Source organism: Platalea leucorodia (assembly GCF_965183815.1).
Source record: "Platalea leucorodia genome assembly, chromosome: 6".
NCBI lineage: Eukaryota > Metazoa > Chordata > Aves > Pelecaniformes > Threskiornithidae > Platalea > Platalea leucorodia.
The window spans coordinates 76,941,343-76,962,233 of NC_138828.1; the positions used below are offsets into that span (position 1 = coordinate 76,941,343).

The 20,891-nt window shown below is 39.8% G+C and overlaps 1 protein-coding gene across 5 annotated transcripts in view; it reads left to right on the forward strand.

Annotated features, from left to right (window-relative positions):
- ZFYVE28 (zinc finger FYVE-type containing 28) overlaps window positions 1–20,413 on the forward strand; it is a 164,512-nt gene extending 144,099 nt beyond the window's left edge. For all 5 annotated transcript variants that reach the window (XM_082316418.1, XM_082316419.1, XM_082316421.1 and 2 more), the window contains 5 exons: window positions 3,724–3,878; window positions 4,456–4,572; window positions 6,209–6,313; window positions 17,606–17,709; window positions 18,626–20,413. In XM_082316418.1, the coding sequence (XP_082172544.1) occupies window positions 3,724–3,878; window positions 4,456–4,572; window positions 6,209–6,313; window positions 17,606–17,709; window positions 18,626–18,757 (613 nt within the window). In that variant the 3' untranslated portion in view covers window positions 18,758–20,413. The remainder of the gene's footprint in view (window positions 1–3,723; window positions 3,879–4,455; window positions 4,573–6,208; window positions 6,314–17,605; window positions 17,710–18,625) is intronic.
- The last annotated feature ends 478 nt before the right edge of the window (window positions 20,414–20,891 follow it).

Sequence of the window (20,891 nt, forward strand, 5' to 3'; positions counted from 1 at the left end):
AAAAGAGTCTTGCTACTCTTCTAACATGACAAACGGAGAGTAGTTTTAAAATTGCTAGCCAAGTTAGATAAAAAGCTTAATTCACTGTATCTGCCAGTGGGTATCTGTTCCTTTATAATGTATAGGCAGGTTTACTGTTTGGAATCAACCTTTTACATAATGTCTCATTTCTTGATATTCACCTCCAGACATGTTAACTTTGCAGTGTTTGATATATGAAAAATAAACACATGATAAACATGATAAACATTGTTTATACGATAAAGATTTCACAAGGGGAATTCCATGCTTATTTTGGTCCTATCTCTTAACCTAATTCCTTGGGTAATGCAGGGTTCCCTTCAACCAAGAAGTTGAGAAAATGAGGACTTGTCTCTAGCTATTTAGTATGGCTATTTATATTCTGCAGTGATACTTGATTCTGCGGATACCGGCAGTGAAACATTCCAGATCTGAGTGTAGTCTGACGTTAATGAAATGCTTCCTACACATCTGGTATCAGCTGAGAATTTTGAAGCCCATTTATGCATGTTAGATAAGCCAAGTAGGAATGGTATTCCTTATAGAACTGAAAAAATAACTTGTTTGAAAGAATAATTGGGAGAAAAGGTAAGCTAAACTCTGTAGATCAAAATTCAGGTTTATTTTCTATAATATCAATTTAAAAAATCAAGAGAATCTTTAATATTTGTATAGATGCAATCACTGCTGTTTGGGATACCCTGTTATAAGAAAAGCTGTTTTGCTCTTTATCTGAAACAATTGCTATGTTTCTGTTCTTACAGTATTTCTGACTGCCTCTACAATATTAATTTTCTGGCTACATTCTTTAACAGCAACATATATTTTAAAGTAAAGAACAGATGGTTATTAGTCATTCTGAGAGTCATTTTTGTCTAAATCTGACTTGGTCCTGTTGGTAAAGGTGGAGTAATTGTTTCTAACTCCATAGTGATTCTTAGGTCCAGTTTTAAGTTATTCTGGAACGTTCACTTTTATCTTTCCCATGGCACAAGCAATCCTGAATACAAAATATCCTCTTTTCTGAATGTCTTGTATATGGGTATTGTACTTTACATGTGACTTTGCATATGAAAGTATGTTATAAATGGGAGGATACATACATGCTGACCTTCCATCCCACAGTGCTGAAGCAATTTGTGTGCTCTGTGCTAGGGATTTCAGGACAAAAAAAGTTCCAGCCAGTCTTGTGGTGGGACATGACCAGTCTTAATGACACACCACAAAATCTAATGCAGAATAGCCTGGAACGTAAGTAGGTCAAATCACATTCTTTGGAGGAATTAGGTAAAACTGCATTCCTCCCAGTTGGAGGAGACTTGGAAAGGCAAACATTATTATTAAAATTGGTCAGAATTGTGGAATGAGCCTTTCTTCCTTTCTGCAAAGTGGGAAAGAACTAAGTAGTTTATATTCTTGAAAAGCACTCTTCACAGCTCTCTGCCCACTTAACACCTTACTTTGAAATATTTCTTCAACTGTAATTTGGAGAGAAGAGTCACCCTTGCATCAGCACCGCTGCTTTCCCCTGCACTAAGGTTTTTGCTTTTGGGGAGTTTCAAAGAGACCATTGTATTGGGATTATATGATTACATACAGACTGCAGTTGTCTCCGTCGTGAGGTCCGTGCCTGCCTTGGAGAGCAATTTATAGTGCAAATGTTGTGTATCCCTGTCAGATCAAGTCTTTTAAAAACAAGGAAAAAAGTAGACCTTATTGGGCCATGTTACAAGGCAGGTCAACTCCTTTATCTGCATATGTGAGCATTTGTGCAAATAGGCAATCACCTGCCGCGTACCATTGCGAATCGGGAATTGCTTCCTGGCTCACGCTGCCTTTCAGCTTACTCCTTCGTAAGCCATATTCTTAATAATCTTTTCATTGGCTTGAACACAAACCTTTCCACACTTACAGGCTTGCTATTATATTTTTTTATATGTATGTAAAAAATATCCCTTATGGAAAAGCAAAGGAAAAATTAAGAGAGGGAACTCTCACTTGGTTCTCATATCTTTAATAAACCTAGTCAGTTGTGATGCTAAGGGAAGTGTAAACATAGAACTAACATCTTTTTACAAGAATTTGCTTTTGTTAATAGCAATAGATAACATGAACCAAATGAGTCTTTTGCAAGCCCGCTCTTTACTCTGTCTTTGAAAGAATGGGAAGCCAGTTAAGGTACTCGTGCCACACATTTTCCATTCTTATTTCTGTCAGTAACTAATGTCCGGTATTTATTTCTTTTCAGTTCTGTTTTTACTAAGGCATTTAAGACTGGCCTAATAAATGCATTTTTACATTTTAAAGGATTGCCTGTATAGCCTACAGGTAGAATTTCAAAACTATATCCCATGAAATTTTGTTACAATAATTATAAATGTTACCTATGTGTCTTATCCTGCAGTAACTGCTCATGCATACTGCCGTAGGGATGGGATCTGCAAGGCGGTGAATGTTTCAGCACCTAATGAAAGCGGATTGAACTCGGAATGTGTTAGAAACTACTTCCTTCATTATGCATGCTATTTATGCAGTCGGTAACCTTTTTTTTTAACATAGTAGTTGTCTGCATGGTAGAGAGTGCTGGAGTTTTGGACAGCCAAAGTATGATTATAAGTAAAATATTCTCATTTTTTGTAATCGTTGGCAAGATTAGTTTCTTTCCAATTTGTGGGGAAAAATGATTTAGTGTTCCTCTGTCTCTGAATGTAGTAGAGTAAGAAGGCATGTCTCCTTCAGTCAACACAGTGAATCCTTAGGACTTCAGTGTAATTACATCCTGTGCTCTACTCCCAATTAAGGGCTTTTCCATTGGCAAAGTGCTACTTTTTCCTAAGTACTTCATTGTTTTAAAAATACATCACAATTTACAAATAGTTTAGGTAATTCCTGATATTTGAAGAAGCTGAATTCCCACCAAAGCTTCCCTGTGGTCTCAGGTTGTTTCAAGCTTCCTCTCCATAAAGTGGGGTGGGGGTGGAAATGGCTGGCAACTGTGCATCTGGTCTTTAAAAGAAAATTTAAATCTCTAGTAGAGATTTGGTGACAGATTTTAGTCTCTTTGGAGTTGATGAGCCATTCTCTTAGAATAGTTTGACATTTCAGCAATTTCTAGTTAGGTATATAAGGGGACTAATCTACCTCTCTGTGTAAATTATATTTTATCACCCTTCTTTCCATTTTTTTATGTTAGGTTATATTTAGATTCTATTCTCACTATTTTAAGGTAACATAATTCAGCAATTCTTTTTTTTTTTCATGTTAACTTCCACATTAATAAATTTCTAAGTTGACTTCAGAACTAACCTTCTCATTTTTAGGTTGATAGTCCCCTTTTGGATTTTTGGAGTTATGGTCTCAGGACTGAGCTTTTAGAAGAAGTTAATGTGAAAAATGGCACAGCACTTTGTAATAGCTATGGAAAATGCAATAAAATACAGACAAATGATTTTCTGCTTAAAAGTTTTTTGTTTTTTGTTTTTTTTTTTTTTTTTTTTTTTGCAGCTATGCCACAGAGTGAAAATCAAACATGATGGTGATTGATTGCATGTTGGTTAACTTCAAGAATTTACAGCAATTAGTTCCTGTTTGCTATAGAGCCTTGGTTGAGTCATAAATCCATTAGGATTTGCTGAACATCCTGAACAATGGAGTGAAGATTTACATTACTTTTCTTTACGTTATTTTTTTTTTCTCCGACAGCAGTTTAATGACGAGTTCTTGTTCATCTGATGACATTGATCAGGAAGAAATCCAGCTTGCTTTGCAGGCTGCTAAAATTGCCAACCGAGAAAAGATCAGATCCAGATTTCACGGCAGTAATGATCTTATTCACCGCCTTTTTGTCTGTATCTCAGGTATGAGAGTAGCCTTTTGTTCTGAATATAAAAACTATTCATCCTTTTTTCTTTTGTTTTCCTTGGTGCACATAAAGTTATGGTAGAACAGACTAGAGGTGAAGTTGCAGGAAGACTGTGTTTTGGGGCCTAAGTTGCAGACTGGTGTAGAAGGACCTGTTACCTAATGGGAACTTACAGAATCAGAGATGCAGACATCTTAGACCTGTAGTGATGAAGAGTTTGGGCGTGCCAACAGGTTTGACTTGAAAGTGCTTCCTTTTTCTTGGTGATGCCCTGTGTCATCAAGGGAAGAGATTTGATGCAGCAGTTGTATTTTGATGCAAAAACAATCTCTCAGTGTTTGCTGCCAGAGGACAAGGAAGCTATGTATCAAATTGCAGCATAAAGGCCAGAATGTAACTTGGCCATTATGGAAAATTAGTTTAATTAAATGTTCAATTTTTATTCCTAACACAAGCAAGTGATCCCCTCAAAAATAAATATGAGGCTGTTACTGATAGCAACAGACAAATTTACTTTTTTTAAGGGTGGTACAATAGTCTAGTATGGTTCACCTGATTTCTTAAACTCCTAGGTGTTGCTGACCAGCTGCAGACAAACTATGCTAGTGATCTGAGAAGTATCTTAAAGACCTTGTTTGAAGTTATGGCAACCAAACCTGAAACAGAAGACAAAGAAAAGCAAAAGAAAGGTAAAGAGATTTACACATTGGTTTTCTATAGTGAATTTCTCCTGGTAGCCTGTGGAGATCCATGGACTATTTGACAAGAATTTCCTTAACATTCTGTTAACTTTTTGGCAGGGCTCACTGTACAGTGATTTGGCCTAAGTTTAAAAAAAAAAAAAAAAAAAAAGTCAGGGAAACAGACTGGAAGTATAGGTACACAGGAATATGACTTGAGGCAAATGTTGAAAGAGTTAAAGCCTTCAGAGTGTGTCTGCTCATTTCCATATTCCTATGTATAACAGAACAATGTTTGTAGCCCATATGGTCATAACATAACCTATGCAGGGTTTGGATTCCATAGATTTTCTTTTTTTTCCTGGTATTATTTCACACTGGACACATTTTAATTTACCAAGACATGCGTCTTTGTGAAGTTTAAATAGCTGTGTAAAAAGAGCAGACTATAAGATGAGAATGCTCAGGAAAACGCTGAAATCTGGATGGTCTTGTAGAAATTGCAGAATGCTGCATTTGGCTTTAAAATAGAAAAATATGAACTTTGGAATTCTAGTTAATTAAGATAATAGAACCAGAACTAGATCATGAGCCAATGCAAGATTTTTTTTTTCTCTGTCACCATTTTGATTATTTCTTTTTCAAAGAGGCAAGTCTGCTAACTTATCTAAAAATAACCATGTCATCCCAGCAAGACTGCAATTACCTTTGTCCTTTGTTATGATTAGAACTATCAGCATCTGAAGGTTATTGGAGCTCTCTTTTTTTTTTTTTTTTCCCCTCCCTTTCCACATGATTGAAAACTTTTCCTTTCCCTTTCGCCCAGTTTCATTTAAAAGCATTTAGGATTTTATATGAAACACTAAGTTAAAAGTTGGTTAAATTTAGCAGAAAAACCTCCAACCCAACTCTGCAGTGGGATAATGCACAAGATGCATTACAGTCCTCTATGACTTGTGGCTGAAACTTCCACAACATTTTTATGGTGGCAGGATGTCATGATGTGAAGAGAGACTGTTTTTTTCATTGGCAAATAAAAATGGGGTTAGACAGAATTGCTAGGGAGGATCAAAGAGCTCCTGAGCATTCAAATAAGAGTAATAAACAAACTGGAGCTGTAAAGAATTACCACTAGGAAATATATTAGCCAACAGTATTTGGTTGGAATAATTTCTAATGGATGAACTATTACATTAGAAAAAAAGTGTTGACAACAGTTGACAACAGTAAGCATAAACAAAACGAGTGAATAGAAGTCAGGGACTTTTGGAATGAAGTTTCTCTTTGATATATGTAATTTGATGTGTGTGTGATTCACCTAGGGAATCTCTGGTTGTTCTTATAGTCTCCTTCTTTGTAAAGGATCCAAGTTAAGAACTGGGAAGCAAAATACGGGATGCAGCTAAACTGCAGAAGAGGACTGTATGTCTGTAATAACAGCATCTTTCATTTCTGTTGTCATTCCAAAGAAGAATAGAGGAGACTTTTAAATTACTGTTTGTGGCAGGGTAAAGAAAAAGCAAGAAGTATAAGAAGGTTCATATAGATGCTGCTGTAATCTAATCCCAGAAGTCCTAACATGAGTATTTTAAGTGCAAATTGGAAAAATAAGAATTTCAGTACTTTTTTTTTTTTTCTTTTACAGTTAATCAGGGTTTAAGGAATGCAGCACTGGAAGACTGTGCTTTATGTCAAGAAAGTATATCATCCTCAGAACTTGCAGCAAAAGCCAGAGATGGTGACTTTGAAGGTACTTTCTTTTTTCTGAGAATTAAAATGATACAACACTGATGTATTAAAAAATAATCATTAAAATGAAAAGAAAGAAACTCTTTTAAAGATTCTCTCTGGAAAGTGACTATAAAAATGTTGTCATAGTATAGTTTAGAGACGAAGTCAGATGATAAACTGAGCATATTTCTTCCAGATTTTTTTTCTAACAGCCTCATGAAACTCTGATCTACAAATTGTCATATCCAGTATGAATTCCTTTGTATCAGTGGAGAAAGGTTCTGTATAGTAAAGGCTTTAATATAGCCTGTGGCATTACACGTGATGTTGTGTAAGATGCAAAGCCGTAAGTAAGGTCATCTCAGCCAAATCTAAAGAGATCTTTGATATCGTTTGCTATATGTGCAGGTGCTACTTTTCCCCACAGTAGAAGTACCTTTCATATTTTCTTCACTTTTGTCTTCAATATTATAAAAATATTTTGGTTATTATTTTCATATTCTTTACCATATTACTTCAAAGAAAAGGTTAGTTTTAGGTAAGTCTGCTGAGGTTACTCAAATCTCACTGAATACATGATAAGAGTTAAGAAAAGTGCATATGTAAGTCTCAAAGTTTTGGTCGGGATTCAAGCATTCTGAGAGCTCAAAAGTTTTTGTTTCCCTTTTTTTAATCTGAGCTGCTGCGGGAGTGCTTAGGAGTCAGTTAGGGACTGTAGCCCTAGTATGGTAAACATTGTATAAAAAATGGATTAAAAGATATCAGAGCACTTGCAGTCAAAGAACAAGAAAAGAGAAAGTACATGTATGAGATGGAGTAAACAAGAAAGCAATCAGCTTTGATCTTCAGGGCTAAGTGGTGGTTTCAGCACACCAGGAGCCCAATTATCAGAGTGGTGGTGTCTCTGTGGTCAAGTGAGAAATAAAAGACAATCATCAACTGTGAAACTGTATCTAAGCTTCCCAGAAATTCAAGCGTGCAGTAATTTCCCTGTGCTTTAAAACTTTGATATATTGTTGTCTATTTGTCCACGTACATTAGTGTTCTTACAGTGAGAGGTTTTCAGTGCAGGATGACTGGGAACTGAGTGATAAGCAGTGTACATCTCTGCTTGTGCGCAGAGGGGGGTGACCAACAGAAAAGAAATGTTGGTTTATGTCATTTGTAATAAAGATCAGAAATCACGGGGGGGGGGGGGGGGGGGAAACTCCTAAAGATTACGTTATACAGTAATGCTACATACTTATAAGTTATTTTGTGCTTATAGAAAACCCATGGTTTGCTTGCTCACCCTTCTTCTGAAGCTGCAGGCTAAAGGATCTCAAATTTAATCTATCTATTTAGAATAGCAGGGCTAATTCATGTATGATGCACTGTAGAAATATTATCTCTTCTGGAGGAAGATGGTTTGGTGGCAGATAAAGAACTATTCAGTAGTCATTTTAATTGATTTTTCTATTGTGCCATAATTCAGAACGTCACAGAAGGTGCAGTAAAGAACAAATCTTTAAGCAAATCCTTACCATGTATAGGCTGTATTGGAAAAGTATGCAAGAGATTATTCATTCTCTACCATTTCAGTTCATATTCTTTTGTTTTGAATCGATGCCTGATGCTGTCAGTGAATTTGACTTACAGAACTTGAAAGCAAGTTATTCTGAACTGCAGGATGCTGAATAACTTTCTCATGGATGTACATTTTGTCACGGCAAAGTCGCTTCACTTCCCGGGCATATTATTCAGCTTTTAATATTCTTCAGCTTTTCACGGCATCTTCTGTTGGCATGGGGAAGGTTTTATGTTTGGAGAAGTGCAGCCTATGGCTTGGGATGTTATTTATTGAAATAGAGGACAACAGTCTGGGCGCTTAGGTGATATTATGGCTGCGTAGGAGTGCAGTAAGGGGGGCCCTGTTTCAAGGGCCCCTGCAGCACCCAGTTACATCCCTGCCCTAAGTGAATGGTAAAACTCAACCGGTAGTATTAATAACACATGCAGGTAACTACAGCAAAACCAACCCCCTGCCTGCACCTTTGTTCCGAAATAGCAGGTATTTCACATATGCCTGTGTGATGGAAAGCAGAGCTTTGTGGGACAACCAAGTCCCTTTTGAATAAGTAGACTTGGATGCCAGAATGAGCTTGGCTGCCGTGGCACAATGTTTTCCCATGCTAACACATCCTCTCAACAGAGCCAGTTAGCCAGTGCTCCTGCAGGTACTCCGCTTTTGGTACCCATGCGTGCTCCCTGGGAAGGCTTGGGCATGTCTGACTCAATCGCCTTGCAGACTTTCTCTGGGACTCTTACTTGGCTTGTGTGTAAGTGGTTATGCTGTAAATACCTACTTGTACAAATCCGTACGTGTCCTCTCACTATGTAAACTAACTAGCATAGTCTGCTGGAACTTAGCTTTCAGATTTGCTGATGGGCGGGGATTTTGTGTCACAAAGAGACAGAAGGTGCTGGGGAGCAGGGAGATTAGCTCCACCTTCCAAACCAGAACAAACCACAAAAGGTCTAGAAAAAGGGGCATCTGAAGAGGGTCAGTTTGTTGAATTTGTGGGAACTGTAGAAACACCCATTCTGTCCCCTCTCCTCCAATACATTCCAGGCCTCTGTCCCTTCACGTCCCAAGTTGTCATTGCTGACAATGCTGTACAGACTTTTTTTCTGCTGAGGTATGCAGTGATAGCTAGTGGGATACGTGGTTTTGCTATCCCTAAGGCATCCAGTGTGAGGCATAAACTTAGAGCAATATTTTAACCTCAGCAGCCATGTGCCTTTTCCCCCTTATAACACCTCCCCACCTACTTCATTTTTGCTGTCACTGTGGAAGCAGCAGCCTTTGTGCTGGCTGATGTTTGGGTGTAGACGAAGATGCCTGGTGCTTAAGGCAACCTTTGCTGCATCAACACTGTGCCCTCTTTCTCGCAGCAAGCCTGACGGGTTCGTCCTCTAGGCCAAATCTGGACCACGGGCCACCAACAGGAGTGCACCGTAGCTATGGCTGTAAAAGGATTCAACGCAAAGCCTGAGAGAGTTGCACCAATCTGTTGACAGCATTGCACCAAAATTAATTATATTCTTTTTTGTACATCATTTCTATGCTTCAGGTCACTCTTAATGATTTCAGCTGAAAGTGAAAACAATTTAAAGTAAATGAGCACATCAGTAGCTCCTCCCTTCTGCCATCGTGGCAGAACTTGAGCATGTATCAAATTGAGAAAGTCCAGCAAGCTACCTGCCAGGAAAGCTTTTTCCAATTATCAAATGAATTCTTCTTACCGAAAGCACCAAATGTTTAAGATTGCATCCAATCAATGGTAATAACAATAAAAGAAAGCAAGCCCAGCAACCTGAACAAATAAATGAAGAGTTTTAAGATTCTACTGAAGGTTCCAGCCTCTACTCAGATTATGAAGATGAATCACTTGTTTTTGTCAGATTTCTCATTCTTACTGTATATAAAACCCACCAGCTGGTCTGGGTCGTAAAACAAATATGAATGGTTATTATGAGCCAGCTGACATTGGCAAGGATATGAGTTAAATCCTGTGACCTTCTGAAGGTTGAAATACAATAAACTACAGATTAATTGGTATTCCACAACAAAAGCATTTTTGAAAGTACAGATGAGCCTGTGGTGTATAAGTTCATCTTTGCTGTCCTGATGCTCTAGGACTTTTTTTCAGGAAAGCATATGTATTTATACTTCATAGAACATTATAAGCACTAAAAGCACTATTTTTATAGGGAGAGAATATAAAGCAAATACATTTATATTTTCCTAGACTATAAGGTGAATTTATACAACATTCCATAAATAAGTTTTAAATATAGTAAAATTTCATGCCCTGGTTATGTGATGGAGATGGCCAGTGGGGACAAAGTTCTGTGTATAAACTCAAAGCAAATTGTAGTGGCAGCTGCTCAGAAAAAAGCATTTGGGGCTCTTTGCTACCAGTGGTACTTGCTCTGAATTGCAGTAACAGCAGAAGGTCCCTGTGTCCCAGGACCTTTTGTGGTACTGCCTTTCTCCCTGTGTCCTGGTGAGCTGTGAGCCAGCATGGAGAGAAGGATGTTGGGAAGTTCCTGAGCTCCAGCCTGGGACAAACCACTGTTGGATAATAAGCTGACCAAGAAGTTTGCGTGGGACTGAGAGTGGGCAGCATGGGTCACATACGAATTAAAGGAAGCCTCCATATTTGAAAATGTAAGAAAATCACTCTTCGTTAACCTAGTATAAATGTATCCCTGCTGGGACAGAGCTGCGTCATTCTTAATACATATTACAGCTTTAAAAAAACAAACATCAGGGAAGTAGAAGTTTAATGTCATTCTGCCATTTATGTGTCTGGGATTATGTTTCTAGCCCCAATGCAAAACTCGCTTTGTATTTGCCAGCAGGTTCCCATATATATATACACACACACACAGAGAGTAACTTTTTTTTGTCTTGATGAGGATTTTTATGTATTCATTTCTTTATCAATCTGTAAATGGGATCAAGCATAAGTCCCTGCTCACCATATTTGGGGAGCATAATGTTTACCCTTGTGAGCTTGATGATTTTAATAGTGAACTTTGGCAAATCTGAGTTTTGACCCTACCTGTATTTTGGGGTAATTTATTGCTCAGGAAGATTCATCTGTTGCGATTGAGGGAGGGTGAATATTTTTAAATGTCAATGTCATGAAGTTACAGGCTGGCTAAGAGAGTGAGTTACACTTCTAGGAATAAGCATGAGACATCTAGAAATCGGAAGATTTTCTCAAGGGAAAACACTAAAGCTTTATGAAGTTATTGGTGCTCCATGAAAGTATTTGCTGTAGCATCTCAACGTTCTCTGCAACCGTACATTCATTTTCACTCCTTATCCCTCTAGCATCCATGTAGAGCTGCCTTGCTTGCTACCACCTAGCTATAACTCCAGCCGTAATGGATTTGCTGTGGCTGCCAGTACAAATACCTGTTTGTGCCAAATGGTGTTAGCATCTGTTCGCTGCGCAACAGCACGGTATTTCTCCTTGATCCCTTTCCATCTCGTAATGTTCCAGCCCACCCACTTTTGTCTAGTCACAAGTCCTCGCCGCTGTCCAACCAGCGGCACAAGCACGATTCAGTAATTTATGGTCCCAAGGCTCAAGCTCTTGTTCTTGTTGCAATAAGAAGTCACAAGTTCAAGAAAACCCACCCATGCTCCCGTATGTGCAGAATATAATCACCCTGAGTCTAGAATTAGCTGACAACCCTAGCTGAATGCTTCGATTTTTCTTTTGTTCTCTACATGCCCATGGCTACTCTATTATTTATAATGATGACCAGCAACACTTTCTAAATGAAAGAAGTTAAATTGTTGCACAGTTCAGTGGCCAAACATATTCTGTCCACATAACTTTTTACCTTTTCCTTATTCAGCAGCTCTGCGTACACTGTGCGAGAGAAGAATCTAACATTGAGCTTTCCATATTGAAGCAATGTTTTATAATCAACTGAGCATATTTAATCATGCATGTAAAATTTTGTATAGTTGTTTTTGTCATAATCGTGCATGTAAAATTTTGTACAGTTGATTTTGTACAGTTGTTGGGTTGTATTGCAATAATTTGATCTGACTTACGTTTTAAGAACTTGCTCAGAGCCTTTTACCTTTTCAAAGACTATCCCTCTCTGTCAGCACAGTGTGGAACTTGTTGAGACTTCATTGCAGGAGGAGGAAACATCCCATAAGTACTGTAGAGCACAGGCTTGTTCAACCCCACAATGGCATAACTGGGATTTTGATTAGGTTTGAAATTTTTCTGTCCTAAAAATACACGTATTGAGTATTCTTCTGGCATCTAGTATATAGATCTACATTATCAACTTGCTTCTAGTTTGTAATGTTGATAGCTCTTACAGAGAAAGGCTCCTAGTAACATGGAAGATCCAAGTCTCTGGTTCATCTGATTTAAAGTGAAGATTTGAACCATATCCCCGTGGAAGTCGGTGTTTTCTATCAGAAAACATTGTTCCATTTTATATAAATAATTATTTTGCCCAAAGAATGAGTTGCTGGTCACATACCTGTGCAGAACGGACGCAGGATGTTATCATTCAGGATCATGTGGAATCAGGCAGAGCAGAGGCTTAAGCCCCATGCTCTGGTGAAAGCTTTCTAGATTTGCACAGAAACTCCCTCCTAAGAAAGCTCTTTGACAAGAGCTGTCCCTGAAGCTAATATGTCTGTACCTCTGTTTCCTCTGTCACCCCTGAAATTTTCATCAAATAATATTGTTGAAGCAGAAAATTTTTATTGAAAAATTTCAAGCCAGCTCTAATCAACACTGAATCCATTGAGCAAGGGTAGAGATTACTTGGGTACAACTGCCTCCCAGGAATCTTGCATAAAAGTCAGAGATGGCCCGGAATGACATGTGGAAAATTATGCGTGATAAGGGACAAAAGGGTTCATCTTACCGTGGCAGCTGAAGTGAGGGGTAGAGTCATGTAACCTTAGTTCTCTACTTTCCATACTTAAAACAGTGAGAATTTACAATTCCTGCTTTCATCAGAAGAGCTACAGCCGATCTGCCCTTTTTTGCAGCTGCGAGAGTAATGCACTTTGACGGCTGCAGTGGCCTAAGTTCTGCAGGTTGCTGTAGGAACAGCCCTCTAAGGTTAGTTAGGTTAAAGTACGATGCATGATGCGCTCTAAAATCTGATACACATCGATGCAGGAGGAACTTTCAGTTTGAGTTCTGTTTTAGAAATATTTGATAAAAACAAAAGATGCAGAAAGGGGTCTTTTCTCTGAATTGTCTGGCCATAATGCAAACACCACCAGAAGCTTAGGGTTTAGTAGCTGCTGTTAAACAGGGAGTTGTGGTACACATGTTTTCTGATTTGTTTTCTACCAGCGTATAGATTTGCTAAATGAGACCTTCTGCAAGCTCCAACAACTTTTGGGATTATTTCCCTCCCCCACCCCCTGACCTGTCTCATGTGTCTCAGCACCATGGAATGAACTTTCTGGTCTAATCCTGTTTGAATCAACACTGTTGATGGATCCGGGTCCAGGCTCTCTTCTCCTTGTGGTCCGGGACACAGAGGTGTTCTGCTTGGTTTTCTAAGATTAGATGGGACTGCAGTAGATCTGTTGCACATATTTAAGCAAAATGAATTCACATGTGCTTTTTGACAGTGTTTACGGAGTCTATGATTTTTATCATGACTGTGGTTTTCTTAAAGCTCCAGCATCTTGGACTTACGTGAGATTTCTAACTTTTATAGAACAGAAAACTTTTTTAGCTAATGAAGTTGCAGAGACATGTGAAGGTGAATTTGAAAAGCTACAGCATAAAACAAATAAGACTGTAAAATTTAATGATATATGGGAGATCGTAATGCAAGATTTTTGAATAGTTAAGAGTTGGGAATACTGTTTCTCCTTTCCAAAAGTCTTTTTTAGTCTTTACACTATTTAATCTTGTGCCTTTTCATTTCTCTAAACTTGTTTCTTATTTGTTTAAATACTTGTTTTTCTTCCTTTCTTTGCCTTTTTTTTCTGTACATGCTTTTAATGTTTTTCTTCTAAAATTTATTTCTTTAGTCTTTCTGTCTTGTTAATCCCTTCCCTCCCTGCCTCCTCCTCTTTGATGTTTGTGCTGTGGTCTTCCTCTGTTTCCCAACAGACTTCTTTTAACTCTCATTGCACGATAAAGCAGTGGGCCAATTAGCCCACGACCAAGGTTTTCCCTCCATTCCCCGTACAAATCCCCGAAGCACAGGCAGACGGTGCTTTGGAGACTGGGTGTTTCCATTTGCTGCTGCATGCAGAGCTAATGGAGCAGCGTAGCCCGGAGAAGGACTATAACATAAAAAGCCTACGGGTGCGGTGCTGCTGCCCTGCTTCCAGCGTGTCTTCAGGCTAATGCTGAGGGCTTCATTTGTGTAACTCGCTCTGCTCCTCGTATCGAAGCTTTATCCCCTCATGAGACTGCTCTTCGGAGAATATTTCAAAAACCTGTTCTATAAAAAGCCTGATGACTCAATCGTTCATATACGTAAGTCAGAAAGGCTGCTCCCGAGGTTGAGCGAGATGAGGCGCGTGAAGGGGACCGAGGGGTGTTGATCCCGTTGCCGCTGGGGCTTGCAGGGGCTCGGAGAGACCGAGTCATTCGGGGCTCGTCCTTCCTGACAGTGCGAGCGCCTGGGCTCCAGTCCCGGATGGCGTTTAATTTCTCAGCAAGTGCATACTCTCAAAATGAAGCCTCTGGGTTTGTACTCGGTGTAAGGACTTTTTCAGTCACAACTGGAAGCAAAGGCACGGGGCTAATGGCCCAAAGTTTCTTATTTCGAGTGTTATTTCAGGACTGTACCACTGTATGATATTGGGCAAGACATTTCTTTCCTGACTTCTCCCCACACAGACTTACTGACTGTAGCTGAGTGATGAGGATTAAAGCAATTAATGTTCGTACAGCATTTTGAATGTTAAAAGCCGTTACGTAACTAAGTGTTACTATTTGGGGGTGTGCTGCAGTGCAGCTGAGCTCGGTGCGAGCGGTTGGGATGCCAGCAGGGCACCCCAGCCCCGACGCAACGGGGCGCGGGGTGGCCGCAGAGCCCTCTCCAAGGGCCTTGCTCTTGTGGAGTCGCCGTCTGGGGGAAAACATGCCCTCGAGCTCGCTCTGCCGATGCGTTCACATAGTGAATCGGCTGACGTGACACCGATGTGGAGGCAGAGAGTCGCACTGATGGGGGAGAGCATTCTGTAGAGAGGGTTGTACTGTTTCTATACATTGAGTACCACTAAGATGTGATTTATTCTTTTATGCAGTTATAAAAACAAAGTTTGCAAATGAATTCATCTGGCAGTCAAGTAATTCTGTAACCATGAACTGTGGATTATATGACTATTATGAGTTTATAAGGTCATTATTAAAATAAATTTGCTGTTTCTCATGGGTTTTTTTGCAATTTTTCTTTTTATTTAGCACTGGAGACAATTAAATCCATACAAGGTCAATTAAAAAATAACTTTTTCAACATTACATTTCAAGGGCAACCACAGAAAAAAACCAAACAAAACCCGAATGGTAAACACCTGATAAGAAAGCTGCTTTCTGCTGATGAGCTCCAGAGTCTTTGTGGTGGGGTTGTGTTAGCTTATAATGTGTCTGGCCTAATCACGATCTAAGGGAAGGAGTGATTATGGTACAAGCTGCTGTGGAAGCTGTAGTTCAGATTAGCATGCTGCAGTTTGTACAAAAAGGGCCTGTGTTTTGTGGCTTTTCTGTGAATATTAAAATCGGTAACTAGCTCAGCATGGTAGCCCACAGTATAACGCAGCTGATAAAGCTTCGGTAGTGAAGTAGGCATCTTACCAAACCTGAATAACTTCCTAAATTTTGCTGTCTTTAAAATTAGTGAGAATCAACAGGATAATTACATCCCTGAAAACATAATCAAGGCTATGTAGTCTAATGGCAAGTTTTAAACATGAATATCGTTATTGGCTCAGTTATTTTGTTCGGAATATATGTGATAACCCAAGGGACCTCCTGGATGGAGAACATGGAGATGCTCCAAGGTCAGCAGGCTTGCCATGGTTTCAGATCAGAGATTCCTGTGAAAGTGATGCAAGTTTTCAATATCGACATCACATTGGGAGTAAGTTTCACTGGACAAGTTACATGTATGGCTAGAGAGGTTGCAGAGAAGGAGAAGAATTGGAAAGGAAAATCCCTTGGTTTCATTGCTGTTAACGCTTTGACGCAAACTGGCAGTCCTGCATCTCCCTGCTGCCGTAGGAAAGCCTGCTTTTGAGTAGGATGTTGTAGCCTTGTGTCCCCACAGAGCATTTTCTGGTGAACTGTTCCCAGGGAAGAGGTGAAGGCTGCTATGTGCAACCTCCTCTTTTTCACCACATCGGTCATTTTCTCTGCACGCAGACACTGGTATTGGTTGCTGTCCCTATAGTTGTGACCTTTATCAGACGAGTTTGTTCATTAAACAAAAGATTGCTTCCTTAAACTAGTTTAACTTCCAAAATAGTTTAGAGGAGCCCATAAAAGCTGAGTCAAAATTGGAAGTTCTCTTTGTTTTTATTAATCTGCTCTTTGAACATTTTCTGCATTGAGTGCTATATCCTTTTTACTTTTAATTTGACAAATGTTGCACTGTGACAAACACATGAGAACTGGTCACGGTTATGTTTGAACAATACGGTGGATTTTTCATTTAATTATCTTTGTGCCTGTAGCTGTAGCCCTCTTGACCTCTGTGTTAACTGCACCATATGTTTCGTTGTTTGATAATATGCTCCTTGAGGCAGGGATCTTGCTTGTCAGGTTTATAAATCAGCAAGTGCATGGGTTGCATACTCTAAATAATACGCGGAGAGGAGCTGCTTACTGGGAACTTGGGTAAACACATCCAGCAGTTTGTGTTCCCTGTGTCCATGAATTCCTTCTGGATAGAACTTGCTCTGCCCTTCATTAGATTTTTAACAACGTAATTAAGCAATCAGCTACATCATTTCTACACTCGTCATTTTAGACTCTGAGGGTCCTGTCAGCCTGTCGCTAGCAGAAGCAGCTCAGCAGAAGTGAGCCTAATACCTGCTGCTTTGCCAAAACCCAGTCATTTCCCTGCTTGGCTTTTATGAGAAGTTAGGGAGCTCACAGGAGAAATAAACAACTGAAACACGCTGGTAGGGGTAATGGTCGAATCCTTTCTTTGCTAAGTCTTGTACACTTGATTTTGTGGTTTTGTTGTAGTTACTGGTGACTTCCAGTAAGAGTCCTAATAGCTTAGCAGACAGTGATCAGGCTCCGAGTTTGTCTGTAGAGTTGCTTGCCTCATTGCGGAAAAGCAGTCGGCCTTTCTGTAGGGAGGCCTGAAGAGCCTGGGAATGGTCCCAGCTCTAAGCTTGTTTTGATGGCTGGTTGCATTGACAAAAACACCTGTGTTCCAGCTCAGCTTTAGTAGTCTCTTATCTTCATACTTTATTTTGCTTATCTCCTTTTCCCTGCCACTTTCACTTGAATAGGATATATTTCATTTTGAGTCCAGAGCTGCCGTGTGCTGTTTCGGTGCCTGCTGTGCTGTGCCCAAGGTGGGTGCCGGCCGCGAAGGGGGGAGCTGAGCCCTCTCGGGCATCCTCAGCTCACCTAGCTGCCTGTTCGCAAAGCGCCTTCAGAAACACAGATGAAAGCAGCTGTTGTTCTGTTTCATTCTCCCTACTCCCTTGAGGATCTGGCAATTGCATGTTTGTTTTTATTCCCTTTTGATTTATGTTCCCTTTTTGTTGCTGTGTTTCTGACAGATCCTCCTGACTGGGTTCCAGATGAAGTCTGCAGCTACTGCACTGCGTGCAAGGCTCCTTTCACCGTCATTCGCAGGAAGCACCACTGTCGGAGCTGTGGCAAGGTAATGACTCAGTCAAACATGTGAGAAACTATCCGCCAAAGAGAACAGCAAATTTATGCGTACCACAAACTCAGCTGTGCAGAAAAATGCGTGCACTTGGCCACGGTTTTCAAGTCACAAGTGTTTTTGTATGTCTTGGCTGTCAGCTGCTCAGCTTACGTTTGGGGGGGGTGGGAGGGGGATTGACTTTTATACAGCAATAAGCATTTCTCTTCTAAAAGCAGAACTCCCTGTTGAGATCCTGGAACAAACGCCCCGAATCCAGAGTCACTCTGGACTACTGCTCTGAGCTTTACCGAGCCGCAGCAGCCTGCGCTGCGAGGGTGACGCACAGCTCGTGTCCCTTCGCTTTCTTTCTAAGCCTTTGCAGGAGGACTGCGGTGTGTAGGGCTGCTGCTTTGCAAGTTTGTGGGGGAGGAAGAGGGAGCGAGGGAGAATAAAGCAGTCATGTGCCTCGGGAAGCCAGGAATCTGCAGTCCCATTTCGCTTGCTTGCTGTACAAGTTAAAAAGGAAGAGGGTAGAGAAGCTGTTTTTGTTAACTTTATAGTGGACTTGCAGGGATAGGAACTTTGGAGATATTCACAAATATTGCCCTAGTCTTTCTTTAAAGCCAGTGGAGAGAGATGCTTCTTTTCGTCTCTGATGCCTTCCCCTGTGACCTGCCGAGACACAGGCCTGCCTTGGCTAACGTCAGTGCTCGGGCACCCGTGTCGGAGAGGCTGAGCACAGTCAGATTATGGTCATCGGGCTGTGCACTGCCTGCAGAGGGCTGTCGCTTGGTGTGCTGAGGGAGGTCGGTGTGGCCGATTCACAAGAGCCCAGCGCGTGCAGTCTTTTCTCCCCTCCCTTGAAATCAATCTTGTCCCATCCAGTTCTTCCAAGGAACTAAAGTGAAATCTCCCTCTTGTTTTTCAGATCTTCTGTTCCCGCTGTTCCTCCCACTCTGCTCCATTACCTCGTTATGGTCAGATGAAGCCTGTCCGTGTTTGCACTCACTGTTATATGTTCCATGTCACTCCCTTCTATAGTGACAAAGCTGGTATCTGACATATTAAACTACTGGTGTGGCTTCTGGAGTCTTACACGGACTGATATATTTGACCTAAGCCAAGAATTAACTTGAAAGAGGGACCCCGTGAGGGCGTGTAGGCTTTGACATCCATTATTATAAATTTTGTACAGACAGTTTTTATTCCATTTTACTAAGCTGCTAAAGGGAAGTATGAAGTGTCTGTAGCTCTAAGGCTGCAGTACAGTCTTCCATAAATTTATAACATTAATGTTACGATGCCATATGCAGAACAAATGCACTGTGTGGAAGGAAATAGGGCTCAGAGAATTGAACAAGCATTGCTGCTTACCTTACGTGCTAGGAACAGAGTAGCCGGGTAACTAGTCCATCCCAGCACATCAGCCCCAAAGCTCGGACACTTCTGTGCTCACTAGAATACCAGCATGGCTGTGGACGTCAGCGCTTTCCCTCCTGCTGCGGTTTAACTTCCCCATTACTAGATTTGTGCTACCTATGCTAGGATTAATTAAAGCAAAACTAGTTCAAATCCGTATTTGATACTTACAAAGGCAAAATTTTCTGTGAATCAAATAGGGAGCACTGAGGGTCCTGAAGCAGTATATTTCTGTTGCCTTTCATTTACCGAGCAGAGCAATAACTCCAAGTTATCTTCTAAAAATTAAGTTTTACAACTTCCAGTTCCGTATTTTGGAGTTTTGGAAGTATTTATAATCTGCATCATTTATGCTAAATCCTGTTAATAAAATTATAACACAGAGCTTTGGTTTCTATATCAGCATGTCAAACTTTTTTTGCTTGAAATGCTGATATAGAAATCAACAAACTTCAGAGGAAACTGTTACCAAATGAATGAATTAATATTAAAATACATATTTTTGAAAGAGTTTAGCAGCAAAATTCAGTAGATGTGACAAATTATTTCTCCCATACTGAGTGTGTAAAATGTTTTTTAAAAGGCAAATACATAATGATATATTGAAAAGGTCCTATAGAATGGTCAACCAGAGAAGGGTACTTGTTGTCCACATTTGGCAGAGTAACTGTGTAAAATACTGCATACTGTTACTTCACTCATGCTAACAACTCAGAAGACGTTTGTATTTATTTGAAACACCAGGGATTAATTTTTATCTCCACTTGGAGAGGAAAGAAATAAGACTCACATGGATTCATGCTATGATCTTGCACAAACTATTTGCAGTAAGAGCTCCGCGAGCACTGAGGTTTCAAAGGCGTTTGGACATGCGTTGAGTTAGCCACATGAAAAGCGAGACAGCGTGTGCTGTGGTTGCAGAGGAAACGAGATCAAGAGCTCTTTGCTGTATCCCCTTTCCTGACTCACGGTGTCACACACTGTGTTTCAAAGTGATAAATACAAAAAAGGATGAGGAAGTTGTTTGCGGTATCATGCTCAAGGAAAGTTGTCATTCAAAATGATAAAGCAAAACTGGACAGTGTTGATTTTTTTTTTTTAATTTATTTTGGGGGGGACATTCCCTTTGTTAAGTAGTTTAATGTTCAATGTTAATGAGCCATATAAGGGTACAACAGTTTGGCACTACTGTCGTTTTGAATCAGATGGAACAGCTTCACTTAGTTTGTGTAATGCACAAGCCTTATGATGCTGTTTGTAGACAATGTCAGCTACGATGTGTTATCCTCACCTTATTTATATTTTTATTATTATTATTATTATTATCTCCCTGAAACCCTTCCCATGGAATCCTTGAGTTGGAGTGTTGGCATTCACCAGAGTTTGGAAAGGCATGGGGTTGGGTGATGGGTGGGAGGTGGGTAACGCGTGCGAGCAATGATACCTATTCAGGCTTAAATCTCAGGCTTCACATTGCAATGATTATTGCAGTTTTATTTTTAGAAAAAAAAAAAAAAAAAACAACGAATTTAATGCTTCTTTTATAGGATAAAAAAATACAACAAACTTCAATTGTGAAATAAATATGCACAAAAAGTTGCTTCTGTGAAAAAAAAAAAAGGAATCTTATTTAATGGACTGAATATTTATTCAAGCTTGTTTTTATTTTGTAAATGCTGTAATTCAGAATCATTTCCATAAATATGATATTTAAAGATCTCAGACACTATAGTTTCTTATGTAAATACAGACTCCTATTTCTCTTACTGAAAAGC